Source organism: Atractosteus spatula, chromosome 18 (genome assembly GCF_055471065.1).
Source record: "Atractosteus spatula isolate fAtrSpa1 chromosome 18, fAtrSpa1.hap1, whole genome shotgun sequence".
Taxonomy (NCBI): domain Eukaryota; kingdom Metazoa; phylum Chordata; class Actinopteri; order Semionotiformes; family Lepisosteidae; genus Atractosteus; species Atractosteus spatula.
In genome coordinates, this window is record NC_142723.1 from 12,557,205 (window position 1) to 12,584,956 (window position 27,752).

The 27,752-nt window shown below is 45.5% G+C and overlaps 1 protein-coding gene across 1 annotated transcript in view; it reads right to left on the bottom strand.

The window, feature by feature from the left end:
* Nucleotides 1-251: 251 nt before the first annotated feature.
* sbk1 (SH3 domain binding kinase 1) overlaps nt 252-27,752 on the bottom strand; it is a 35,495-nt gene continuing 7,994 nt past the window's right edge. Inside the window, exons 2-4 of the mRNA XM_088937029.1 lie at nt 13,054-13,265; nt 8,222-8,424; nt 252-7,399 (exon numbers count right to left, since the gene is read on the bottom strand). Coding sequence (XP_088793155.1) covers nt 6,620-7,399; nt 8,222-8,424; nt 13,054-13,265 — 1,195 coding nt within the window. The 3' untranslated portion in view covers nt 252-6,619. The remainder of the gene's footprint in view (nt 7,400-8,221; nt 8,425-13,053; nt 13,266-27,752) is intronic.

Genomic DNA, 27,752 nt, shown 5'->3' on the forward strand with positions numbered 1-27,752 from the left:
TGCCCAGCTCACTGCACACAACAAGAGCCACCCATGACGCTCTGTCGCGCAGACACGCCGCCTGCGTGGTGACAGGAACGGCGACCCTACATGCGTTGAGCTGTCCCAGGGCTTCGCCATGGCTGTCTCGGGCCTGAGCGCCGTGATCGCCCGGGAGACGCAGTGGAGGCCCCATTCCCCCCACCCCACCCCTCCCCCGGCCAGGTCACCATGGCTACGCAGAGACGTGAACAGAACGGAAGAGACAGGGCTTTCATATCACAACTTTTAATTTTCGTCCTTGAAGGGAAAAAAAACAACACCACCTAAACACAAATCAAAACTGGAAAAAAAAACATTGGTATTTCAGTACACATGGGGAATCCTACTGAATCATAACCTTTCAGTGCTGTAGAATTAGTATATATGTACATTTACATATACAGGTGAAAAACTAACTGTGAGTTCCATACACAACTGAGGTAAACAGTAGTAATGACATAACATAGTTAAAATACTCCTGTCATCTCTACATTATTGCACTATTAGAGACATTAAGAATCTAAGGCAGCGATAGTATTCCTAAATCCTGAGGGGGAGCTTGTGGACAAGAGCTTGACAGTGGCCAGACGTCTGCCATTTCTGTGGAATACCACATCCCCTGCCAACAACCTCATCTGGTTGTCATTCAATCAGTGTTGGAGATAGCAGTCAGCCAGAGAGATTCCTGAAGAGAAAATGCCAAGGCTTCCATTTGTTTGAAAAAGCTTGGATGCCACATTGGAAATGAGCATTTAAAAAAAAAAAATTGTATCGCCTAAAACTCCGAATCACAGGCGTTAAAGAAGCGGACCCCTTCGAGGTCCTAACAGTCTGGGGCGTCAAGTCACATCGCAATCCCAAATGCCATTTTAATCCGCCGCCCTTTAAAACAGAGACACGTCTCTCAACTCCTGCTATTGTGAAATTCGCCTTAGGTAACATGCAGTCAGTTCACAGCAGGTTTAAGATCAACGCGCCTCAAATGTACTTGAGACGTAATCTTGAAGGAGAAAGTCGACCCTCAATCACTCCAGATGGACCCCATTGTGTCTGCCAAAAAGAAATCGGGCAGTTTTGTAAATCACACAAGGAGAAGGACTACTGGAAATCAGTTTGTAGTCTCATCTGATAAGCCGTTCCAGGGTGATTTTCAGCACTTTCGACACCTTCAACAATGCAGCAATCAAACAGACACAGAGGCAGTCAGAGACCAGTCGAGGGGAAAAGTAGATTATAATTAACAGAGCTGAATATTGATTTGCTATTTTGGGAGCATTTTAAGAGCAGATAACAGATATCTGCCAGTAAATGGGTTCAGTCTCCGAGACTGGAGATCCAAAGCTGTTGACATTCACGACTGCAATTTTAAATCACTTCCCGGTGATGATGATGTAATGTCAGAACCCTATGTGAGTTCCTGGTGGGTAGTTCCTGAAACACACTGTCATGGGAGTTGTGGCATCTAAGGGTCACAAAATCAGATCTCAGATTATCCCACATGGAAAACAATTCTGGATTAATTTAGCCATGAAGTTCTAATTGCTAATTTCACTGAACGGTAGTGATCTTCTGTCCCAGACCTGCTCTTAAGGACTTCATCAAATCAATCATTGAGTTCATTGGTCACAATTACACCAGTGCCCAGGCCTATGGTCAAACCCGGAGTCTGAGCTCTCCAGGACCAGGAATGAGGTCCACTGCTCTATGGTTCCGGATCAATTGCTATTTGTAAGATGCAGGTCTCTCCTGCTTCAGCCTATGGACGAGTCACGGATGTAATTATACACATGCTGACTCTGCAAGCCATTCATCTGTCTTTTTTCTTACGGATGTGTATTTTATCTCTGTAGAAATAAGAATCTGTAGAAATAAGAACCTGGATCAAAAAATACCATCACAGAAATCTCCTGAGGTAGCTGATAGGCATTGTTAATGATATTTAGCTTCTTGAAAATGTGTCTGCAAGACCTCTAAAGACAGATGGGATGAAGGACAGCTTTTGAAGGGTCACTTCATCAGCGACTGCTTGCGGGACCTTTCCCCGTGCGGCCTGTGCTGTTTTATCTTCAGAAACTGAACACAAGCTAGAGAGCCAAGAGACTGCAGCCCTGCCCAGATACGACGCGCTCAGCCGATCCCCCGGGGACAGTGAGATAATTATGCCAAAAGAACAGAAAGAAGACGAAGCGAGCGAAAGAGAGAAAAAGCCAAGTGAAGTCAGTGAGAGGACTTTGAAGGAAACAGGAATAAAAGCTCACTGAGTGTATGACCAGGCCCGAGTCCACAGAGTATCAGAAGTGCTGATTCAGAAGACATAATGAGGAAAAGTTGGTCCCACAACCTCGTTGAGCTTTCTGTGTCATAAAAAACAAAAAAAAATCGACCTCTCCTGCCCATTTCTTAGCAGGTAAACTTTTCCCTTTCAACATCCAGACATTTCTTGAAAGAAACCAGAGTATTGGCTCCAACAAAGCTTCGCGCATCCCGCAGAGCGTTTGATGGGGAAACTGAAACACTGCTGAGCTCTGTCTGGCCACATAGGTGAACCCTTGTCCACTCCCACCTTTGCCCTCAGAGTTGCTACAAAGCTATTTCTAAAAAAAAAAAGAAACAAAGTGTCTTTTCCTTGCTAGTTTTTTAAATAAATGTTTTAATTGTTGTTTTTTTGCTACATACAGTGCATTTTCTAAGAAGGAACCCATCACCCATCGTTTCTACTACTATAAGAACAGCTGCCAAACGCCTGTGGCAGAGCTATCCTGACACTCTTGCGTTTCTGAGTTGCTTCCCTGTGAGGGTTGCCAATGCAGTGTTGGAGTAGGTCGAGATCTGGAGAACAGAAAGCCTTACAGGTGCCGAATCTGCTGCTCAAAAGTTGAATTGGTCTGATTTGATTTCAACTCTGCAGGCAGCTGCCCCAGAACATTTCCCTCAGTATTTTTTACCTTGCATTTTTCCAGTGATTCCTCCTTGCTCTACTAACACCAGATTATAACACGACAATTACTGAACTCTCAATTATTCAGCAAGGATAGAATCCCAGCCTGCAGATGGATTGAGTATTGTTAATCCTGGCCTTTACATAAGAACAGTTACAAGTGAGAGGAGGCCAGTCTGCCCATCTGGCCTGTTTGGTACTTAGTTGCCAATGGATCTACAGTAGGGATCTTATCCAGCCCTTTCTTGAAAGAAGCCAGGGTATCAGCTTCATCAACATGGCTGAGTAGCTTGGTTCAGACTCCCGCAGCCCAAAATCCATCGCTTCTCGCTGCGTCCACACACTCTGAAAACATGGCAGATCCAAAAAGGAGCATGGTCACAAAAATACAGTACTATGCAGGCTCGCTGTGGGAAAATCTCTAAAGAGGTAGTCTTTCACTCTGCTGTTTGTCAACAAGTCAGCTGTTGGACATCTGTGACAGTGAGAACAATGGGTATTCAGCATCAATATTTTTGAAAGAGAAGCTATGGGCCCTATTCATAAAACATTTACAAGCACCATGCATTTTTTTCCTAACGAGGAATCAGCACAATGATTTTTTTAAGAGCCACACAGATCTTTCGGGAGGCTCATTTAAAAGTCCCAGCAGGAAAAGTAGGGGAACTGGGTTTGTCCTGCAGAGCAGGCATTCTGAATGCAAGCCCCACCTTTCTTCATCGATCGAAGTTTTAAAAGGTGACTCACTCTGTACATACAGCGAAAAAGAGACATTTCATACCTCCTATGCAAAAGTTCACAGTATTTGCATTGGGAATTCCTGCTCACGTGCGCTCTCTGACTTCATCGGAGTTGGGATTATAGCACCTCTGGAGCTGCAAGAGGTTGATTCCAGATGGCCGCATTCCTGATCTCAATAGCAAAGTGGAAAAGGCTGGGAAACATGACTGTACATTTCTCAGGCTGCAGGGCCCACAAACGCAACAAAGAGGATTTTAGGGGCTCTCAGCTGGCTTAGCCAGCAAATTTGATCAGCTGGAATTCAGATTGATTTCTGTGGCCCAGGTGTCACTAGTTGACTGTGACCAGGATTCTTCAAGTGGCCACGTGCAATTGACTGGAGCGGCTTGGATTGATTAGTCAGGTCTCCTCTGGCGAGCTGGGGAGCCTGTGTAGGTGGGCACATCTGAATCTCTCCTGAGAGGGTCCAGGAATCAATGGCAGACAAGTGGGTCTTAAAGCAACTGGCAACTTCAAATTCTGTGGGATTATAATAAAAATAACTGGTGTTGCTTTACTCGTTAAAAAATCAATAGGCACGTTGGCCCCCAATGGATTTAATTGAGCAATGATTGTGGCTTGTTGAGATCTTAAGTGTGTTTTCCTGTATAAGGTAAGAATGTATATGTCATGCTTTTTCATAGACCCTTGGGAGTTGTTACCTGTGTCCTGGAAATTCTAAGTTTGCACTTTGTTTTGTACTGACAACAGCGACCTTCTTTATTCCTATGGCTTGTGCTTTTCTCCTCTTCGCACACAGTTTGGTCGCACACACACATACACATTTTCTTAACTTGGTAAATCTGGAGACAGGGGACAGCACAGCCCGACACATAGCGTTTGACCAAACTGTGGATGCTGGGGCAGGTTCCTGATGCCCGTGGTCTAACATAGCCCGTCACAAAACACGCAGGCCTGCTTCCTATATCTTCTCTCTCACTGGAGACATTCTTCAGGTCTCCTGTTTCAATGTACAGGTGGCTCAGGGTGGAAATCGTAGCCATTTGCTCGAACCCTCTTGAGCCTTTGGTGCAATGACACTCATGGATCTCTGTGAATCACCCCATTTCCCACCCAGATGACCTGGTATCATTATCATTATGATGTATCCCCTAACATATTAGAGATATGTTCATTTCACCTTGTTCTCCACATTCAATTCACATCATGATACAACAGATGACGTAGCCCTTGCTACTATGGGAAGCCCTTCTAGAAAGCTTCTTCTTCCACTTGCCTGTTTCTCACTTCATACACCTTGTGGTTTTCATGAAAAATCAGTGACACAACAGAATACATTGGCTGAAAATGCCACACTATACTGATAATGCCTTGTAAAACTGATGGCGGTGGAACAGCAGGAGGTGTCATGTTTTTCTTTTGATCTGGTTCAGGTAGTCTTACAGGAAACAGCTTCACGAAATAGCAGAGTGCTCTCTGTTTTGGCAGATGAGTCACTTTTCGAGACACAGGGATAGACAGATTTTTAGTGGTTGTGGACAAAACATGGCCCTAGAGGATGTTAAACCTCATTTTATTGCCTCTTTTCCTCCAGTAAAGACACACTTTATCTGTGTGAACCTGCACAGAGCTGTCACCTCAGCCCTACGATAGACTGGGGAGCCATATAGGAAAGGAGAACTGGGGCTCAATGACACACGAGTACATTAGGAGAGCAGTCTAGCCACAGGAGCCACATTCCCAGTCTTTAAAACCAAGAGTTCTTCTGTGTCAAAGGGATGGGCTTAAATATCTCTGAAATCTGTTTTAAATCATCCTAAATCCCAGCTATGATTTTGTAAGACAGACTAATGAATTAATAAGTTATGACCTTCAGAAAACAGAAGACGTCAGCTGTCCAGGGCAGTCCTGAGAGTGAGACACAGTCACAGAGGAGCGTGCAAATCGCCTTGGTCCAGGAGCCTCGGCACTCTTAAGACACTTCATGATAAAAACTGGAGCCAGAAGATAACGTCGGGAGTTGCTACATTGTGCTCCTTAGACCAATCTCAACACTTCTGTGTTGACACATTTTAACAGGTTTTTTTTTCCCATGGAAAATTTGGGAATCTTGGTCAAGCAGTGAAATTGGAGTTTGCCCAAGCCATGACATTTGCAGAAGCCTGCATGTCCCTCCAATCATTGGCCTTCCCTGGAGCAGGTACATTAGAAAACCTACCCAGTACACGCCCAGGCCTCTGGATAGAACATCGAGATGAATGCAGACTCACACGGTCTTCTGTAGTTTGGTTCGTGAAGCCAGTGAGTGGTTTCAGTGAGCTGAACGTGCGAAATGGAGATTAACCTGCAGTGCAGGAGAAGAACAGCAAGGGAGATAAAACGATGACCTAACCCAGAGGACAGAGATGACAGCAGGTGAAATGCTCGAAGCTGCTCCTGGATGAAAAGGAAAATCCCATTCTAATAATCAGATGTTTCTTCACTATTCAATAAACATAACTCTTAGAACTCGGACCGTGATGGACAATGTGTGAAGGATCCTATGGATCCCTTTGTCTAGATGACTAGATTTCACAGTACGTCTTAAAGAAGACAGCACAGAACTAGCAGGTGCTGCCACGAGTTCAATATGATGAATACGCTTAAGTTTTTAAGTTAAAGTCTTGAGTCCCCACAAATCTGCTTCTGGTTGAGTGGAAAACTACAGCAAAGCAGGTGATTCAGAAGTATACGTGTCTAAATATTCTCTTCTCCAGCAGGCGCTTCTTGAGGGACGGCTATTCAGCAGTTTTCCTACTACTCACAGCAAAGAAGAAAGAATTTGGGAGGCCCGCAGAGCAGGAACCTTAGCCTCTTGCCCTGGGGGAGGAGCCTCCTGCTGGCTGGTGACGGCGCGCGGACAACATCCGTCACGCGGATTCAGACACAAATCTCTATGGCGGTTGCCATCACCATTTGACCTTTGCCCTTCTCCTGGCGCCCAGGTGAGGGGTGCAGGCCGGGGTCAGGGAGGACACTGCGTTTGAGGGGGGCTGGGCGGAGGCAGGTGCTGGAGGCCTGGCCGGAGGAGGTTTCGGGGTGTCTGTGGCCCGATCGAGACGCCGCGTTGTTACAGGAGCCCCTCTCTGTTCTCTTTCCCCTGCAGGAGGGCCGGCGGCGCAGCTCGCTCATCAGCTCATACTTCACGAAGTAGAACACCTCCTTGACGGCGCAGCGCTTCTCGGGTTCGATGGTGAGCAACCGCTGGAACATGCGCAGGGCGTCATCGGTGAAACGGCGCCACTGAGACGGAAAGACGCCCGGCCGGCACGGGCCTTTCTGCCAGCGCCAGAACTCCTCGTAGAAAGCATCCGAGGGCAGGGCCGCCTCCCAGGGGAAGTTGCCGGTCAGCATGCAGAAGATGAGCACTCCGAAGGCCCAGACGTCCAGGCTGCAGTCCACCACGAAGCCCTCGGTGCGGCTGGCCTGGCACACTTCGGGCGCGGTGTACGGGATGGTGCCGCTGATGCGCTTCACCCGGCAGCCCACCCGCCGCGTCATGCCAAAGTCGGCCAGCTTGACCCGCCGACACTCGCGGTCGAGCAGCAGCACGTTCTCGGGCTTGACGTCACGGTGCACCAGACTCTTGCTGTGCAGGAAGTCCAAAGCCAGGCCCAGCTGCTGGATGCACCTCTTTACCATCTCTTCTGGCAAGCCCACCTGCGATAAAATAATAATAATAACTCCTTACACTTACATAGCACTTTTCTGGAAACTCCACTCAAAGCTCTTTACAGGTAATGGGGATCCCCTCCACCACCACCAGTGTGCAGCCCCCACCTGGATGATGTGACGGCAGCCATAGTGCACCAGAACACTCCCCACACACCAGCTCTCAGTGGAGAGGAGAGCAGAGTGATGAAGCCAGTTCGTAGATGGGGATTATTAGGAGGCCATGATTGGTAAGGGCCAATGGGAAATTTGGCCAGGATGCCGGGGTTACACCCCTACTCTTTTCAAGAAACACCTTGGGATTTTTAATGACCACAGAGAGTCAGGACCTCGGTTTTACGTCTCATCTGTAGGACGGCACCATTTTTACAGTATAGTGTCTCCGTCACTATACTGGGGCTTTAGGACCCACACAGACCACAGGGCAAGCATCCCCTACTGGCCCCACTAACACCTCTTCCTGCAGCAACCTTAGTTTTTCCCAGGAGGTCTCCCAACCAGGTACTGACCAGGCTCACACCTGCTGAGCTTTAGTGGGCTGAGTTGCGGGGTGATATAGCTTCCGGCAAAAGGAAAGGATGGCGAGGGGAGTATCGTTCACTGCAAAGATAAGTATATCTATATTTTGCTTAATCTGTACGTAAAATTAGTCTCCAGATTATGTCCCAAATCAGGAGGTGTGTGACTCTGGATTACAATGAGTAGGATTCGGAATTCAAACTCTGGTATAGTACAACCATCTCCCATCGGGACCTCGAGGAAAACACCGGAATTCCAAATAGCTGCTACTAAGAGGGCAAAGTGACCTACCTGCGGGGGGATGATATCGAAGAGGTCCCCGGCAGGGGCGTACTCCTGCCCAAAAACGTAGCTCTCCTCTGTCTCGAAGAGCACGTCCAGCACCTTGATGACAAAGGGGCTGGAGCTCAGGCTGCTGGTGATGCTGTACTCCCTCAGGAAGCTCTTCAGTTTTGTCTTGTTCTTGTTGACGAACTTCAGAGCCAGCTTGGTTCCTGAGCAGGCAGCACACACACGGATACAGTAAGGGATAGGGGGCAGTGTACATGGGCTACAAAGTTCAGGATAGACCAGATGTTCTACTTTCAAGAGTGGCTTGTATAACACCATAAGTATAACATACTGTACCTGAACATGTATGATACTGGCCTAACCATTACCTGTTTTGTGCAACACCCTTGAATTTTTTAAATACAAGGCTCATGAGAGCTGAAACCAGTCTGTGGTGGGTCTGTTTATGGCACTATGTCCTTAAAATTGAAATAAAACTAAGGCCATTGAAACACGTTTTTTAAAGTGCGTGCCATAAGATAGTTTCTTCAAGTGTTGAAGAAACCGAATGTGGATTTGTTCTGCTTCTCACCCAAACTTCTAAATAAGGAACATCTGCACAGCAGTATGTATAATATAAAGTTATGTTTTTGTACAGCAGGCCACGCTATTTAACAAGGGATGTTTACGATGACGGTTCGGGAATAACAATGTGTTTCCCTGAATAATCAAATTTGTTTATACAGAAAACCTGAGTCTCAGAAAATGAAATTGGGTTCATCTCACAAAAACACAGAAATGATTCGACTTGCTGCCTCTGAAAGAGACATGCCCAACGCCGGTGCTACACCGTGCGTGACTGTGGCTTCTTTACAGTCAATAACAGAGATATCAGCCGTGGGTAAGGAAGCACCGAGCTAGACGCCCAGCAGACTAAAGCTCTGAGACAATCTCCGAGATTACCACTGAGCCTTTTTGTGATCTCATTTAAAAAACTAAATTTCACATCTGTGCTGTCACTATCTATTCATGCATCCTTTTAAGAGTAGTGAAGACCATATGTTGGTTGCATGGTCTTCCTGCACTGGCTCCCAGCTCTACAGAAAGAATTAAATTCATGTTTAGATACTGTATATTTAGCACTTTTAGAACAGTGGAACAAGTCTAATCAAATCTTGTCTTTTCACTCGATAAGAAGCTGAACTTTTCCGTTATACTTAGAAGAACATAATACATCGCAGCTTCATTGAAGAAAGAACATTTTGGAGGTTTGTTTTTGCTGGTCACCTCCTCCTCTGTCTTCCACTGTAAGCTGCTTTCAGTATCAACATGAGAAAAAAACGTATGTTGAGGGTTTGGAACGAAACAGGCTGCTAACAACACAGTAGGTCCAATATGATCATCTGAGGATGGAGAGCTTAGCAAACTTCTGTTATCCATCTGAGGCACTGCACAACAAATCCCTCACACATAACGCAATACCTAAGCCAAACACATTGCATAAAAATCCTTCCCTGTTACAGGGGGGTAAAAAACAGGGAAAAGGATCAGACTCCAGTCGCAGAGCCGTGTGATCCATTCTGTGCTTTATCAGCTGCACTCTCTAGAATACCAGAACACATCCAGAATTCTGCTCCCTTTCTCCGAGTAATGTCACATTGACTGTATAAGTTAATTGCCTTACTGCTCCATCACTATAATTAATACAGGAGTCAGCAAATGGAAAAACTTCAAATGGATCGGTCGGATGGGGTCCTTCCTGTCCCTTTCCTTCATTCAGGAATATTCATCACATAGGACAGTATGTTATTTCCAGCAATATGAACTGGGCAGTTGAATAGTACTGTGCCAATTCAAATGATATTCGATGGTTTTGTTCTCACAGCAGATGTAAGATAAAAGATAAGATAAGATCACTTTATTGGCCATATACAATTTCTTGTATTAGGAATTTGTCTTTTCACATACCCCAGCTTGCTCACCATGAGACACACAGACAGGGAGAGAAGCTTGGGGTCAGAGCAGAGGGCCAGCCATTGTACAGTGCCCCTGGAGCAGTTGGGGTTAAGGGCTTTGCTCAGGGGCCCAACAGAGTAGGATTCCTCTTTCAGATGCAGGATTTGAACCAGCAACCTTCCAGCCATAAGCACAGATCCTTAGCCACAGTGCCACCACTCCACCCTAAAAAACATTTCCACCATCTCTGGGTGGGCTCGAACCACCCCAACCTTTCGGTTAACAGCCGATCGCGCTAACCGATTGCGCCACAGAGACCGTGCTAGAAACACATTAACACAAAATCCACATTAACTCAGACTAGCTGTGGAAATACATTGTGCCAATTGACACTACTGTAGCATTAATTTGCACTTTATTCCACTTTCTTTATCAGAGGGGTTCAAACTAGGGGCAGGACAGTAGACAAACCTTACAGAAGAAGGCTTTCTGTTCAGTGCAGTGCTCTAGTTACTCCCAACAATGAAAAGGAATAGATTAACGGCTGAAGTTTCCTGCAGCTGGATCCAGAGATATCGCAGTCCCTAGGTGGTGCTGTACATTTAAAAGATTTACTTACATGGTATTGGCGAAGCCTGCGGCATGCGTGATACACCTTCATGCCAGATTAGCCTGGGACTAAAACTCCACGCAGGACGTTTTGAATCCAGCCTTAACATCGGGGAAATTTAGCATAGTTTGAATCAATCATCTCTTTTTTGAGCCCAATTAATCCTGGGTTAATTAGCAATATTCGTTTTTGTTAATGTTCCAGCATGTGATGGTGTTTGCTTCAACACTGCTGTTAAGGAAAGGATGAAAGAATGAAATCAACAATGAAAAATATTGAGGATAAATAATAATAATAATAAAAAATATCAAGATGGGGGGATTTCTCATGCCAAGTAATATTGTTTGAAAAAATGATGCAATCCCATGAAATGAATGCCATTTTCATTCTAGATCTGGCCAGCAAAGTCAGTTCTCCCAATTTCTCATTGGCATTGATATCACTGGCTTTTCTGTTTATTGCAAAGTATGTTTTACAGCAAAAAATCCTTTGTTTTACAGATCAAGAGGAAAAAAAGGCTTTTTTCTGAAAGCATTTTTGCATTTAAAATGTAGGTGCCCAACGACAACATCTCCCCTTAGGTGAAAGGAAATTCCTCGTCGCCATCACTACTGTGCGACTCCAGATATACAATATATGTAGTAAGGGCAGTCACATTTAGTCAGTGAGAGCACGGGCTGACTCATACGTTGTAGTGAATTTTATGAATGTGCTCCTGTTTAATACGCAATGCTGACAAGCACCATCAAACATCATTGTTCAATCCGTTCGACTGAATCACAGTTAGCAAAAACAAGCGCAAATCTTATATGATGCCTGCAAGCATAGTGAGACATCTTCTGGGTCTACTGGCAATTGAACGAGAGCTCGGGCTCTTTTTAAGGACATTACTAGCCATGGTTACGGCACTTAGCCATGGATGGTTGAACATTTTGATAAATCAGTGTTTTAACCAGTATAAAGAAAATTGTATTGTTTCATTCAGACCTGAAGCCGTTATTTGTGTCGCATAGAATACACAGTTTACCCCTTAGTACTCGGATTTCTGTTTAATAAGTGTCTTTAAAATGTGACGCCCATTGGCAAAATTGCCTGTTTGCGGTTTCTCGGAAAAATAAAGCTCTTTTCATGCCCCTCCCAGCACCCTTCACTTTAGCACATTGAGAAAAAATACATGAGTGTAATTTTTAACACCCTTGAGAACTACTGTATTATACTCATTCCTATAGCCAGAGCCCCTGATTTCAATGTGGTTACGGCCAAGTAATTTCAGGGTTATAAATGCCATGCAGTGATAATTGCGATCTGGAAATGGACTTATCTTAATGGCACTTTAAGAGGGATTGGCAGGGAAACAGCTTGTACTTTCCACACACCACATAATCGGGCCTGAGATGGACGTTATACAGCTCTCTTTATACAGTACAGAACGGCACAGTCTGTGACTGTGCAGGGTGCAGGATAAGACTCCCATAGCAGACTCTCCTATTTCAGCTTTTATGAGCTCCAGGTTCTGGAAGAAATTGTACTGGTCAGGTTAAATATCAAAGGTAGGTGAATAAGTGAAGTGAATTTGTGAAATGAATAATAATAATTATTATTATTATTATAATTGCTTACACATATATAGGGCTTTTCTTGACACTCCATTCAAAGCACTTTACAGATAATGGGGACTCTCCTCCACCACCACCCGTGTGCAGCCCCACCTGGATGATGCGACGGCAGCCATAGTGCTCCAGAACGCTCACCACACTCCAGCTCTCAGTGGGGAGGAGAACAGAGTAATGAATCCAGGTCGCTGGGGTAACATCCCTACTCATTTCAAGAAACACCCTGGGATTTTTAAATGAGCACAGAGAGTCAGGACCTCGGTTTTACGTCTCATCTGAAGGACGGCACCTGTTTACAGTACTGTGTCCCCGTCACTATACTGGGGCATTAGGACCCACATGGACCACAGGGAGGGCACCCCCTGCTGGCCCCACTAACACCTCTTCCAGCAGCAACCTTAGTTTTTCCCAGGAGGTCTCCCATCCAGGTACTGACCAGGCTCACACCTGCTGAGCTTCAGGGTTCAGGGTTCAGGGTTCAGGGGGTTAGCAGTTGTTGGTTGCAGGGTGATAGAGCTACTGGCTAAATTAGTGAAATTATCACTGAGCTACTAACTACCAGTCAGGCCAGAATGACCTCCTCTTGTTAAGTAACTGTTCTCCTGCTCTTATTCCAGGCAGAGCCACTGCCCGACCCCCCTGTATGACCCCCGTGAATGACTGGAGGCACTCACCTTGCGTGCGGTGTGCCACCAGGTCCACCTTGCCATACGTGCCCTTGCCCAGCTCACGGATATGCTCGTAGTGCTTGTGGATGTCGGCAGCCGGCAGCGAGGTGATGGCGAGGGCCTGCATGTCCTCGATGGGCACCCCGCAGCACCCCACCTTGCCCGTCGGAGACCCCCCGCCGCACCCCCCTCCTCCTGGAGACAGGCTCATCTTCGCACTGTTGGGACGAATAAGGCAAGAGCATCCATCAACTCTTGGTGCAACGCTTTTTTTCCCCCACCTTTCCCATTAGCATGATTTTACCTTGTTAAAAAATGAATTCCCAAAATGACCCCTTGTTCTCAAAGCTTTACATACAGGAAGGAGGTCAGTTCATTCACAACTAAAGAGCAGCACCCACCTGGGTGACACAAAGCTGACGTTCTGCACCAGCACCTCCACTGCAGATCAGGCAGAGATCAAGGAATCTGTGTCACCAGTTGAGCAAAAGGGGAAGTCTGAGGGCAAGGGTCAGATTGGAATTTAAACAGGACATCGGCGATAACACCCCTACTGTTATATAAACAGTGCCATGGGATCTTTAATGAGCAAGTAGTCAGGACTTCGGTTTAGCTTATCACATCAAGGATGGCACCTCCTACAGTCCGACAGAGTCTCCTGTCATTGCCCTAGGTTAGGAAATTCTGGTACGGAGGGAAGTGCGCCACCTACTGGTCTACAAACTACACCACATGCAACAGCAACTTGTGGAAAAGAGAACTTGAACTGGAGACTCCTATAGCAGCAGCAGCAGCAGCAGACCCCTGACACTTTATTGAGGAAGAGCTGAGAAAATAAGGAGTTCAAACTTTGCCCAAACACAACAATGATACTCTTTGGTGAACGTCTCTCAGACACCCAGCAGAGCAGACAGACAAAGGGTTAAACAGGCTCCTCATTGTAAATGACATCTGACATGTAGGAACATGTTTAAAAGAGATGATAATTAGCATGCTGCACACTTCAAGCCACCACTAGCTATAGTGAAAACAAACACATATGAGCAGTGATACAGGATTGCATTAAAAAGGTCTTCCAGACACCTGAAAACAGTGGCCTCCCTCTTTGTCTTGCTATCCTTTTTTTACTCACTGTTTATGTTTATTTCCCTAATTTCTCTATGCCTGAAAGCAAACAACATTTCTCACATTACCAGAACGCTCATTATAACAACCCCCTCCCAGAATGTCAAGAATAGCTCTGCAGCTTGTACAGCTAATGAGGTTTCAAATGCAGAAGACGAAATCGCATTTCCTGCCTGAGCCGTAGTCAGTATCTCCGTGCCGAGATCAATGAAGCTCCTCCCTTCCCACAATCTGAGCCGGCTGCTGTTGGGAAGCCTTTGCCGTTTAATCAGAAATGACAGCCAGAATAATTCCGAAATGCGTTTCGCGCACACGATCGCACCGGAGAAAAAAATCGGTCCTTACCTTGATGGAAAAGAGGCCGAGTGCGGAATTTGCTGAGCGTTAACACATTGTTAGAAAGAAAAACACACACTTCAGTTGTGTCTTCTATTCTGAGATGTGCTGTAATTGTGATCAGACAACACTTGCTCATCCTCTAACGGCTTAGATTACAACAACCAGGATGCAAAGAATTTGCAAAGATTTTTTTTGTTGTTGTTATCACTGTAATGACTAAAGATAAGCCTGCTTTCAAAATCCGAGGGGTTGACAAGTCATAGTTCCTTCTCCCACGGTTTCTTTGTAAGCGTCTATCAATGAGAAGACATGACACCCTGAACAGATGGCTTAATCGCATTACACAGCGAAACACACACCGACATCTTCTTTTAGAAAAATGTTCCTTTGTTTTGCGAAAGAGGGATGCCTGGACACCAGTCAAGTTTTAGCTCAAAAATCAAGACAACGTTTAAAAATAAACATCTATTCTGTGACTCAAAGGCGGATAACTGAAAAGCTAAAACATAATAATCAAGCATTCTAATAGCATTATAAATACATATATTGTACATGTATACCTCTAAATGCCAGATATCAAAGGATACCTCACGAGATTATGTTCTTTAAAATAAGCACAAGAGAAGCAGTTCTTAGCATGGGTATAAAGCAGAATGCCTTTAATTTCTGGCATGCTTTACCGAATGACTCAGGCTGAGCCCAGGATGGTGGACAGGCCTGAAGCAGATTCTGGTATCAGATGTCTTCTAGATGCAGATGAAGCAGACTCAGAGAAGAGGGATATAAACCTGGGCATTTGCTACGCAGTTTTAAAAAGGCTCCACTTAAAAGGAGGTTCTGTATGAAGGAGTGAGAGAGGAGCAGCTGCCTGCTCTATTTTGTGGGTGAAAAAAAGCCAACTAATTTCTGTAAATTTCGCAATTTGTGCCAAACTGCGGGGCTCTCTGGTACATGCTGCCTGACAGCCCCGTCTCATTTTTTCCTTTGTCCTACTTCCAGTTTCATTAAGCTCTTGTCGCTTTGAAAGCAATTATTTTTATTGTGCTTTTCTTTCAGTTCTTTTTTTATTTAAGAGGAAAGTAAACACCTCATCCCAGATTTTCCAGTTTTGCCACCAGATTATTGCCCTCATTATTTTTTGTAGTTTTTCTTTGATACCCACCCAATGTGGAATGGCCAATCCATGGCGTACATCTGGGCTCACGGCAATGACTCCTATACTGCACAGGAAAGAATTAAGAAGGGCAGAGAACCTTCTTCAACCCGGCTGCATGTTGAGCCGTCCATTTTTAGACACACTCCCAGCTCCAACATGCCCTGCAGGAGAGTTATGGGCAATTGGTGGAGTGGCTCATTCTGCACTGATGTCAACTGCACACCTACAGGCTTCTGGGAAGTCATTAGAGTTGCTGTTTCCCTCTACGTTCTGTCAATTGCACATCAGCGTCTTGGGAATCCTGGTCAACTATCTTTTTAAGCCCCCCAACACACACATTGTTTTAGTTTGACTGCTTCTTAACCAAAATCAGCTCACCACTGTAATCCTTTCCATCCGTAAAATCCAATAGCAAGCCCTATTGTACATCCGTCAAATGTAAAAAGTCAAAGAACCCCACCTGTTTAGCAGACAAAAGATTTCATTTAAGCCTGAATAATTCAACAAAGTTCACTATCAGATTTATTTCCTTCAAGTACAGGACTATGAAGTACATCTTGAGTTAGAGCCGTGAAAGAATGGAACAAGTTATCCAGTTGTCCTGCTAAAGCTAATACACTGGTTTTTTTTTTCAAGAAATTGACTACTAACAACCAAATGAGCCAGACGGGACGAACTGTCACCTATCATTTGTGTCCTTTCTTATGTCAGTCATGTAACTTTAACACTATCCCAAAAATAAATGGTTGTCACGCTGTCCTGACAAACACATTTAACTGAAAGTGCTGTTTCATCTCCATTCAGCAGGGAATGAGTGACATGAATGGACATTCTCCCAGCAGAAACAAGGTTAGAAACATAAAAACGCTGCATTTCGTGTGCACGCGTCTGCTGCAGTCGAACGGAGCCGCAATTCTTCAGCTGTCAAATCCATAGGGTTTCCAGACAAGCTTCCCTGTTTTGTTTTTTGGTCTTGCGTTACCTTAAAATCCACTCAGACAAGCCTGACTAATGCGAGTATCAGAAAACCTCATTACTTTTCAGAGCCCGTTCTTTCTTGTGGATCACAATTAACTGGCTGCCTCCTCCAACTAAGAAGAAGAATGGAAAATTAATGAATTCTTAAAATCTGAATCATAAAATCTGTTGGAGAGAATAATAATTAATTATTCCTTATACTTATGTAGCGTTTTTCTGGACCCTCCATCAGCATAATGCCTCACTGTACTGAGGAATTAGGACCCACACAGACTGCAGGGTGAGCGCTCCCTACTGGTCCCTACAAGAATAAGATAGCAGTTGGGTGGACAGATTCTGCGCCCTGTTACCTTCAGCAACTTGTAACAACAGATGCTGGAGAAGAGATGAGACGTACTCTTGGGCCCTCTCAAGTCTCAAGTGACTCACTTGCCTGTCTGATCCTGGGCTATTCCAGGATCAGTGACCAGCACCTGTAATTCGGACCAGGAAGGACACAATCGGAAAAGGAATTTGCATAGCTGGGCAGAGCACTTTTTATGAAGTTCTGTTCTGCGTGTCGCGCAACAGCGCCCCCCTGTGACCAGCCGGGCACATGTGCTTTTGCTGTGTTTTGCAGCGAGAGCTCCCAGTAACCCTTGGCAGCTCTCCTGTGTGCGCCGTGGGGTTTCACAGTGTGGAAAGTGGTCCGTGGCTCCGATGGCGCATGCTTTGGAGGGAAGCACATGTTGTCCGCGACCTGGGATCAGGACTGCAGCGGGAAATCCGAGCTGGTTAATGATCTGGGGCTGGGTTAGCTTGGTAAATAAATGAAGGAGGATTGGTGATTCCAAATTTTAAAGAGACACAAAGACACAAAATTTCGTCTCGATTTAAGATCAGACTCAGTGCAGCTGCCTTCTATACTGAACACAGAGACAGCTGCCCATTCGGATGGGGTGGGGGGGTGGGTTTCTAAACCAGCAGTCAATCCCTTTATAAGAGCCTGAAGAAGGCTTCAAGGCCGAAACGTTGTGTTTATAGGAGCTTCTAAAAGTGCCCCTTGTGTACTACTGCAGAGAAAAATGTGTTCCATAGGACAACACAATGGAGAACACAGTGTAGTGTGGACTACACTAATTCAGCACAAACACCCCTGACTAGCTCTGTTGGTAGAGCTTGAGATTCATAACCTCAGGGTAGTGGGTTCGTGTCCCACGTCGGGCGCCAGGTCCTCCATCTTGGAGGTTGGGCACAAGGAGCGCTCCGTGGAAAGCGAAGGGCGTGGCGAGGCACAGAAAGGCGTCATGGCCGTCCACCGCAACCAAGGAAGGCTCCAGTCGTGACGACAACTCGTACCGCTGGACCCAGGCTGCTGAGGCCGAGAGAGTGGGACTGCCCCTGTGCAACGGCTTTCCCCCTTCAAAAAGCTCTTCTGCACAGGTTTCTTCGTGCGGCTCGTCTACCAAACAGACGAGCTGCACAAAGTACAACCGTCATCGTCGGACACGACAGACAGCCGTCACATGAATTCAGCACACTGAGGACTGCAGTGGCTCAGCTACACTGCGTTCTGACGTGAACTGCAGACTAGAGCAGCAGGCGTTATAGTGTCATACACACCCCGTGGAAGCAGAGGGGGCAGCGGCTGTGTATGGGGAAAGCAGAAAAGTTCACAAGACAGGGGTGTCTGCTCTCTGTCCCAGGAGCATGTGTGTGAGAACATCCTCGAGGAGCCCAACTCACCCTGACGGAGGAACGGCGGCAGGGGACACCAGCACCCTGGATATTCTGCTGCAAGGTGAGCAATTGTCACACACGTGCAAAAGGATCACAGACGCTCGTGCTGTGGTCAGTTAGGCCAAAGGCATGGCAGGATGCATGATTCGGTCACCAGCCACTGAGTCAGGCGTGGATCTCCCTACTCCACATGACAGCGACACTTCGTTGCAGGATCAGCAGAGAGCTGGTGTTCGTCTGCAATCTGCTACGTCCCACTTTTAACAGCCCACTAGCTTGGCATCCATGGCAAAGCCTCGCTACAGTATTCAGCTGGTGCACAACTATCAGCATGATGTCCAGTACAACCCATCACAGCTGCACGTGTCTGAGCCTGCTCTGATTTCACACTCAGAGCTTTGCCATAGTAGTTACATGCCGACTCCCATATGGCACAGAGCTGCATTTTTAACACCGAGCACACAGAGCAGGACAGATTTTATCTTCTATTATTTTAGTGGTCTACAAGCCTAATCCTTACTGCTTTTCCAAAGCCACAACCAAGCCGCTGACATTTCTGTCTCCTCTCTACTGAGCCCCGAAGGACAGAAACACGCTCTGTACCAGCTATGAAAAGAACTCCAAATTAAACCGCTCATCTTAACCATTCACATTCCCATTTAAATACAGCTGCACACAGACACAGAGCCCTGTGATTCTGAGCGTAGCTGTAGTTAGAAAGTGCTTTGAGTTAGTCTAAACAATATCAAAGTGCGATATCATTACTACTGAGGCTACTCAAAACCTAGTAATAGAACAGATCTTTCGAAACAGGATCTAGTGGAGACATTTTTTTAAGGATATAAGGGACGTCCGACAGCCTTTGACATCTTTTCTTGCATTTTTAATTATAAACGGAACTAATTTTATTTTTAAAGCATGTCCGTCAATATGAGCATCAACGTACTCCACCCTAACTGCCAACAAGAAAAACTGTGCCGAATGCGGATATTTTTCACTCTGGGTAAAGAAGTGCAATTTTAATTGAGCCAATCAGCTTCAAAAGAAAGATGTGCTACTCATTTTGTGTGTGTACGTATGGGGACATGTAGATAACAGGCGTATTTAAATAGCTGGGGTACTTGGGGTGAGCTGTAGAGAACTGAGATTTGGTTCCCAAACAGATGGAGTCACAGCGCACCGTTTCTGTGATATGGCTGTGTGCGCAGGCCAGCCTAGTTGATCAGCACACAACATGTCCTCCTGCTCATCCTCATCATTGCCAGGAGTGTTAATCAACCTGCCGCTGGATGAAGAGTCACACTGGCGCCTGCAGCTCTTCTTATCTAGCTTCTTCTAGATCAAGCCTTGTCTCCACCTCACCGTCTTGTTTAGAATACACACTCCAGCTCTCCAATAGTCATTTTCATCCACAATCACCTGATTTATCCCAAACTCTTGTTTGGAATTTCTTGCTGTTGTCTGGTGTGGCTGAATCAATTTTACACACAACCTTCGAGCCACAACTACCACCATTCAGCGGCTTAAAGCCTTTAAACTCATTGTGACTCCCCTTCATCTGGTTTTTCAGAGGACACTGTGAATTAGCTGAAATATACATCCGTATCGACATCCCCCATATCAATGGTTTTTATTTCAGTCACCGTGGGAGTGTAGCAGATATCACTTTAGTTTATATTCAACCGAAGTGTATATTTAGTGTAGCAGCTATGACTTTAGGTCTCATTTTATCCGATTTGAAACATACATTAATTGCAGTTCCGTGCAGTTCTTGATTTCACAATTGTAATTCTTCTGATTTCGGTGGAGTTATAATAATTGTGTCGTCAGACTGTCACAGGTCCCATTAATCTGTAGTGCCTTTTCATCTAAATCCAGGGTTTCGCAAACACCTTCCAATGTGATTAAATAGAGCTCTGGGTATTTTGTACCTTCTAGGGGCTGTGTCTCTCTCTTCCATGTTTTTGTCACTTTCTGTCAGTTTTGTGTGGCCTAATAGTCATAGTTCAGTTGTTTATAGCGTTGTAGGTCTTCTCAATGCTTTGGATCTTTAAAACACCTAAATCACCAAAGTGTTGTACACGACAAGTCAAATGCTTTTGATCAGTTAATTCAGTACATAATGGCCTCATTCACTTGGATGTTGCCCAAGGACTAATTTAAAATCAATGGGCAATTAGGCCTGCAGTGCCATGGCTCCAAATCTTCCAAATTCCCTCCCGTAGACTGTCAGAGAGTCGAATACTTTTTAAAACAAGGAGTTTAAAAACTATTTTTTTCATTGTTGCTGTTAGCCTTAACTATCATATCTGGTTTTCTTTTATATTCATTACATTCTTTGCACCACCCTCCATGTTATTATAAATATTATTAGCAGCCATATCACTCCGCAACTCACAGCTGGCAGCCCACTGAAACTCAGCAGGTGTGAGCCTGGCCAGTACCTGGATGGGAGACCCCCTGTGAAAAACTAAGGTTGTTGCTGGAAGAGGTGTTAGTGGGGCCAGAAGGGGATGCTCACCCTGTGGTCTATCTGGGGCCTAATGCCCCAGTATAGTGACGGGGACACTATACTGTAAACGGGCGCCGTCCTTCGGATGAGATGTAAAACTGAGGTCCTGACTCTCTGTGGTCATTAAAAATCCCAGGGTGTTTCTTGAAAAGAGTAGGGGTGTAACTATAGTGCACTATGGCTGCCGTCGCATCATCCAGGTGGGGCTGCACATTGGTGGTGGTGGAGGGAAGTCCCCATTACCTGTAAAGCACTTTGAGTGGAGTGTCCAGAAAAGCGCGACATAAGTGTAAGCAATTATAATATTATTATTATTAATAAAAAAAACTTCTATACATGAAAATGGACTACTGGTGGTTAAAGCTTGTTCTCCTGGCTGTACAAAAACAAAGGTTTCTCTGTCGATCACAGGCATCTTGGTTCTACTTTGGGGGAAGAGCATTCAATTCTGAGAACAGGATGCACTTTCGTACGTAAAAGGCTGTGGGCGTCTGGAACAAGCTCTTGTGTTCTCTCCTGTACGATTTAGTATATATCAAAACAGCAAGGTGATTGGTCTCTTTGACATTCTCACTTGACATTGACCTGGCATTATAATAATCATACAATTTTATTGTGACAACTCAAAACACTCATAAAGAGAACATGACTGATGACGCCTACAGTAGATACCCCAGTCATTCAATGTGTATATGTGGATTTTTATATGATTGTTTGGGCAGAGACATCACTGTAGAAATCCAGTTTCTGTCCATGTCCAATATCGCCAGCAGCAACTGTTGCCATAGTCACCACCACTATAAAAAAGGACTTCCTGTGGCCCATGGTCACTTGCATGCCCACTCACATCCAGGGAGAGCGCAGACAACAACACTAGAGCTTCCTGGGTCAGGCTGTACAGTAGTCTATAAAAGAGAGTTTGCCAATAAAGACTCACAAAACTACAATTTCAAGGATCGTCTGGAAGTAGACTGCAATTTACCTATTTTCTCTCCAGACTTCCAGTGCCGGATATACTTACATTGTTTGTAAGGTTTTTTCTCATTCTATCCAGTCCATCTTCCAAAGCACTGTCTGTCTCTGAAAGATACCACCCTCTGCTAAAGCCCCAGTCGTCCAGCTTTGCTAATTAGAATTAATTGCCTTTGACAAGCAGAGTTAAAGCTAAGCCATACAGCCAATGTGATTGAGGGCTGCCTGTTTTTCTCATTTGTTTCCAGGACAGAATAACTGCGTGTTTTGACTCTGATGACATATTTCGGGCCCTAAAGCATTGTTTTGGTAAGAAGGAGAAATACATCAGGGGTGAGTTCAAATGGGGTCTGATGAATCATTCTGTCTTTTTCTGTTTCATACTATTACATCCAACGTACAATTTCTAGAATAATTCCACCGTGAGTTCTCCGTTTCAATTCATGTGAAGGCAGTAACCTATGAGGCAATCCATTTCAGTGATTGCACAAAAAAAAAAGATTGGATTACTGTACATTTCAGATTACTATTGCAAAATATCTAGGACAAAACAACAAACATTAAAACAATTCAATAACTACAATAATAGCAGAGCGAGGGCTCTCTGTGTCTCAGCCTTAGTAATGTTATTCAGTCAAAGAGAAGACAATTCAGAAAAGGAACAAAGGCACAGTCTCATCGCCACACCCATCAGAGCTATTTCATTTGGAGCTCGTACAGTACCGTGCACATGAAGCCGAGAGTTTCAGATGTCGGGGACGTTCTCTCCTGGGGTCTGTACTATATACAGTAGCTTCTGCCCTTGTCCTATTTCCAGTTAGAAAGGTTTGGAAATGAGGACCTCCCCCTGGCCGCTGACTACAGTACTTCTTTGTTTCTTCCCAGTTTACCTGTGCCTGTAGAATACAGCCAGGCTGTCCTTATTCCTCTCCAGATTTATTCTGGCCACTTACGTTTATTCACTCTGTAGTGAATCTGCCCTTTACTGTGTGGCGTGAAGTGTGCAAGTGTGCTAAACAATATTTCTGATATATGGACTTACCAGTGGCACCTTTCCTACGTTTATGAAACATTCGCTCAGTGAAACACGTGGAACATACGTCTTTCCAGTGCATTATTTCATTTCATCTTATATTGTAACTGCCTTACACTAAGGGTGCCTTGTATTGTAACTGCAACTGCATACCAGTTATGACAGTTGCTGTAAAAAAATTAACTCGTGGCCCGTCATGCTTTATTTTGTTTCAGATGCACACTGGTTTTCACCGGATTTTAAGATTGTGTTGTTGAAATGACAAAATCTTCTCAACCCCCAAGCCTGAACTCCATTCGCCTGTCCACTTGTAAGGCTGCTCTTTAGCAGTGAAGGGTTTAAAGAACATTAAAGATCAGATCAGAACCCTGTGTTTTATTATCATGAGGATACACTGGCTATTTAACATGGTTGTCTCTGTATAAGATGCCCAGTTAAATACATAATTTTTTAAAGCATTTATCAGGGTTTTAAGTGGGTCTCATCTGTATGTGCAAAGTACTTCAGGATCCTTGTGATGCAAAGAGCTGTACAAATGCACAGATTGTTCTACAAAATCACTAAAAAAAATCAAAACCCAGTTGAGAATTGTTGCACATTTTAAATCATTCTGATTCCCACTAGGCAGGAAAATCGAGCACTGAACTCCATCCCCACGTGTAATGGAGTATTCAGGCAGGGGGTCTACAGCTTGACCTTGGAAACGTCCTTCAGGACACAGCAAGAGTGAGAGGGGTGAAGTGAGGTGATATCAGGGCAGGGCCACACATTGGACATGTGGTCTGATGGAACAGCTTTTCACCGAAAGAAAAAGAAGCCACAGAGTTAGTAGGCAGGCGCTCAGTGATGGGCCCCCTGGGATTTTCAAGAAATGAAAACACAGAGATGGACTTTGCTCACTGGGGGCCTCCAATAAGATTCCTGCAGGGGACTGTCAAAGACAGCCGGTGGGCTCCCTCACTCTGAGAAGCTTCGGAGGAAGATCATATCTCCATTTAGATCTTCCAGTCCAGCCCCCCTCCGCATCACTGTCGGCAAAAGATGATGCCCAGAGGCGCAACTGGCTGCTCTCTGCCTCAGGGACATGGCTTGTTCACATGCGCCCCCAAACCCCCAGACTCGGGCCCTGCAGAGAGGAAAGGGGAACCCTTTTGCAGCACCCTGTCAACAAAAACGGACCCCCACCTCCTGCACTGCCCCTTCCTTGAAAACACTGAGCAGTAGTGGTCAGAGGTATGGGGACCAGTGTGACAGTACCTTGTGGGCCCACATAATGCCAAGCAGGGCTATAGCCAGTATGCACCCACCTCAAAGCCACAGAGGATAAAGTCTGTAATGTGAACAGGATTGCCGATCGGGAGGAGGAAGGAGGAAATATTCCCTCTCGATGCCCTGAGAGGCTTTCCAGGGTCACGTCAGACTAGAAGAGTAAACTCTTCTTAATGAGCTCGGCGGCACAGGTATTGATTCAGAAGAGGTTTTTTGTGTTTCACAATTGAAGGCTTGTCTTGTGCCTTCATGCCATCGCGCTCGGTTCCGCTATGAAGAAGTCACTGTGGCTGGAGGAAACGCTTGGTCAGAGCCCAGCCATCGACCCTGTACATTTTACACAAGCTGCTAATGAGAATCGGGCAGCTATATTATGCACTTATAATGGGCTTTTTCCTCCTGACCAGCCTGTAATGGGAGCCCATCCTCGGCTCCGAGCTCATTCCCTCCCTGCTTTGGGTTCCCCATTAATCCCAATCAGGGCAGACGTCTCCGAGAGCCTCCAGCTCCTCTTTCCGGATGTACAGCCTGCCTAGCTGGCCCAGGGGACCACTGTAGGCCTCCTTCCCAGCACAGATTCCCCATTAACAACCACGGATCAGCCAATGGTAACAAATTAGGAGAGGAGGGGGGGGGTTGACTGGGTTGCTAGGTTACAAGAAGTAAGAAAGAGGGAGAAAAAAACATTTGATTGATTTTTTTAACAGAATCCCAGAGCCCAAGTGGTTTCAAAGCTTTCTATTTCTAAATTTGCTATTGTCTGACAGGAGAAAAGGAAACTGTCACTACTGGTTTCAAAGCTTGCTCTTGATCATTCCTATTGCCCACTGTCATTAAAGCCCCCTAAAAAGTAGGTCACAATACCGTTAGCAACGGAATATCGAACTAACATTTCGTCTTAAAAGTATTGTTCATGTGAGGAATTTCCCAGTAAAACATCAAGTCGTCCATTTGACAATGAAACAACACAACAAAAAATGCTGCTCGGATAATTGGCACCTCCTACGCGGCAACAACTACTTCGAGTGGTGAAATATATTGGTGTCTCACAGGGTCCAGAACACAACGTTGTGCTGACGGGCTTCAGAACCCTTTGCAACACCTGCCCTGGTTCCTCACCAAGGCTCGTACGCAAGTTAAGGTTGACGTCTTTCTCAGGGGCGAAAACGAACAGCAAGAGGAGCATTCAGAACACACAGACGCACAGGTGACAAGTAAGCAGCACAAACTACAGGCACGTTAAGTTTACAGGGCCGAAGGTCTGTGCGTTCCATCAGGACCATCTGTGCCCCTGCCGCCTTGGCTGGGATCTGAAGGCAGGCTAATTATGATGTAAGGAGTGTGTGCGATTCTGCAGCCGGGCCTCTCCATGTAGGACGGTGGGAGAGGGAGCTGACAACTGGAAATTAATTACCTTCTGAAAAAGGAGCAGTCAGCTGCTCCGCTTTGGGGTGAGGGCGGGAGGAGGTTTGGAGGGAGGTGGGGGCTAGAGAACTCAAAAGGAGCTGGGCCATCTGTCTCGCCACTCCGGATCTGTCAGTAACCCCCACCTCTCCCAGCTTTTCAGAGTGCATGCCTCCGCTCCCCTCCCACGGTCCCGGCCACCAGATGAGCCATGAGCCATACGGAGGCAGGAAGCGTTGGTCACTCACAGCGTGAGGACAGACAGATGCTAACAAGAAGACTCAAAACAGCTATCCCCCAACCTGGCACTACGACATCCCGGCTGACGTCTGTCTCGCCGCGTGACAACTGCAAAGTAGCGAGAAAGGAAAATGTCTGCAAATTTAGTTTTTGTCTGGGCAGGCACTAAGCTGATATAGTGAGGAATTTGCTTTTCCTTTTACCTTCTAACGGCAATCCAGCGTCTCAAGACTATACTTGTCAAGACTACCCGCTGCTGCTGGGAGCACAAGGATAAGGGGGCCATACTGTGAACCAAAATGGATTATAGCAAAGGAGGTTTTAATTTGAGCTTTTTATCATCTCAAAGATGAGCTTTAATTCTGTGTCTCTTTCTTGAACCTATTCCTCACATCAGTCAGGATAATTACGGGGTTGTCAGGCTCCAGTCGTCCAATTAAAAGCACGCTTGACCCATCTTTAATAACACACCTTGCGTTTTTCAGAGAGATCAGGCTGTACTGATATATTACATCAAGCAGTAGTTGCTTTTATTTAATTTAAGACACACTGGAAATATGTTGATTAACAACAACTTCAAGCAATTCAAAAACCACCGCTTCTCATCTTCCTTCCATTAGAAAGGTGTCTGCAAACGATTTTTTTTAACCAAGTGCAATGTAAGGTTGTCTCAGTCTCTACCCAATATTGTAAGATCATTTTTTAATTGGTCCCTCATCTTTGTACTCTTTCTAGGGCAGCAGTGCCAGTTTTGAAAACTGCAATGCAAACGTAACTTTTTTCCATCGATTAATGATCCTGCACTGTTTAAATTGTTGTCTAGCAGATTTTTTCTAATTCCCGACAATACTGCATGTGGCACAGGACAATAACATCACATCATAGCCACTTATCCAGTTCAGGGTCACAGTGGCCCAAAGCCTATCCCAGGATGCACTGGGAGCAAGGCAGGATACACCCTGGACAGGACAGCAGTCCATCGCAGGGCAGATACAGACACACACTCTCACACTGGGGGCCAATTTGTATAGAAGCCAATAACCTACCAGCATGTCTTTGGACTGTGGGAGGAAACAGGAGCACCTGAAGGAAACCCACATGAACAAGAGGAGAACAAACAGTTATCCATACAGACACCATCCCGGGAATTGATCCCAGTGTCCCAGCAAACGTTTTGGCAGAAATGTTAATCATGTCGCCCACAGAACAATAACAGCACAACATAAGTAAATGCTTTGCATGGGTGGTTTCCTCGATTTTCGTGCGACTTATTTATTTTGACAGCTTGAAACAATCCCCAAGGAGCGATTTAATTTGGTGAGTAAGTCCGGTCCGGATTTGCAATTGATTCACTTGGCCTGGCCATAAGGCAAAGTGAGCAGAACCAGAACCTCCCCACCATCACCAGTGAGGGGGAGGAGATTGAGAGCGCCGAGTACTGGGATAGATTGTTCACAAGTGTTTACACGTAGACGAGACCAAGTCTGTCCAATTTTCGATTCTTGCAGTCTTATATCTTACAACTGCTGTGTGTGCAGTTGAAACCCCCAATTCCAACTGTCACGTCAGGAACCTAAAGGGGTCATAGCGTCAGAGTTTCTAAGAGGCCCTCTCTCTTGTCATGGGAAGCTGAAATGCTCCTAAGTCGCCGTCCACACAGTCTTATCGTGGTACTACAGAAATGTGTTCAGAAAGGAGTCGAGTGGAAGTCTGAGGAAAGAGGAAGTGAAATTTGGAAGTAGGGAGCCGCGTCAGCATGCGTAGGCTGCAAAGGAACAAGTAAAGGTTTATTCCATGCTGAAAAGAGAATAACAGACCACACCCGAAGAAGGCTCCACAGCCAAAACATTGTGTTTCCTTTCTTCTCTTTTCTATATGGAATAAACCTTTACTTGTTCCTAAACAGTGGTTAGTCAGCTGTTGACCTCAAGTCAGCGCACCTTGGCTGTTACAGTTGA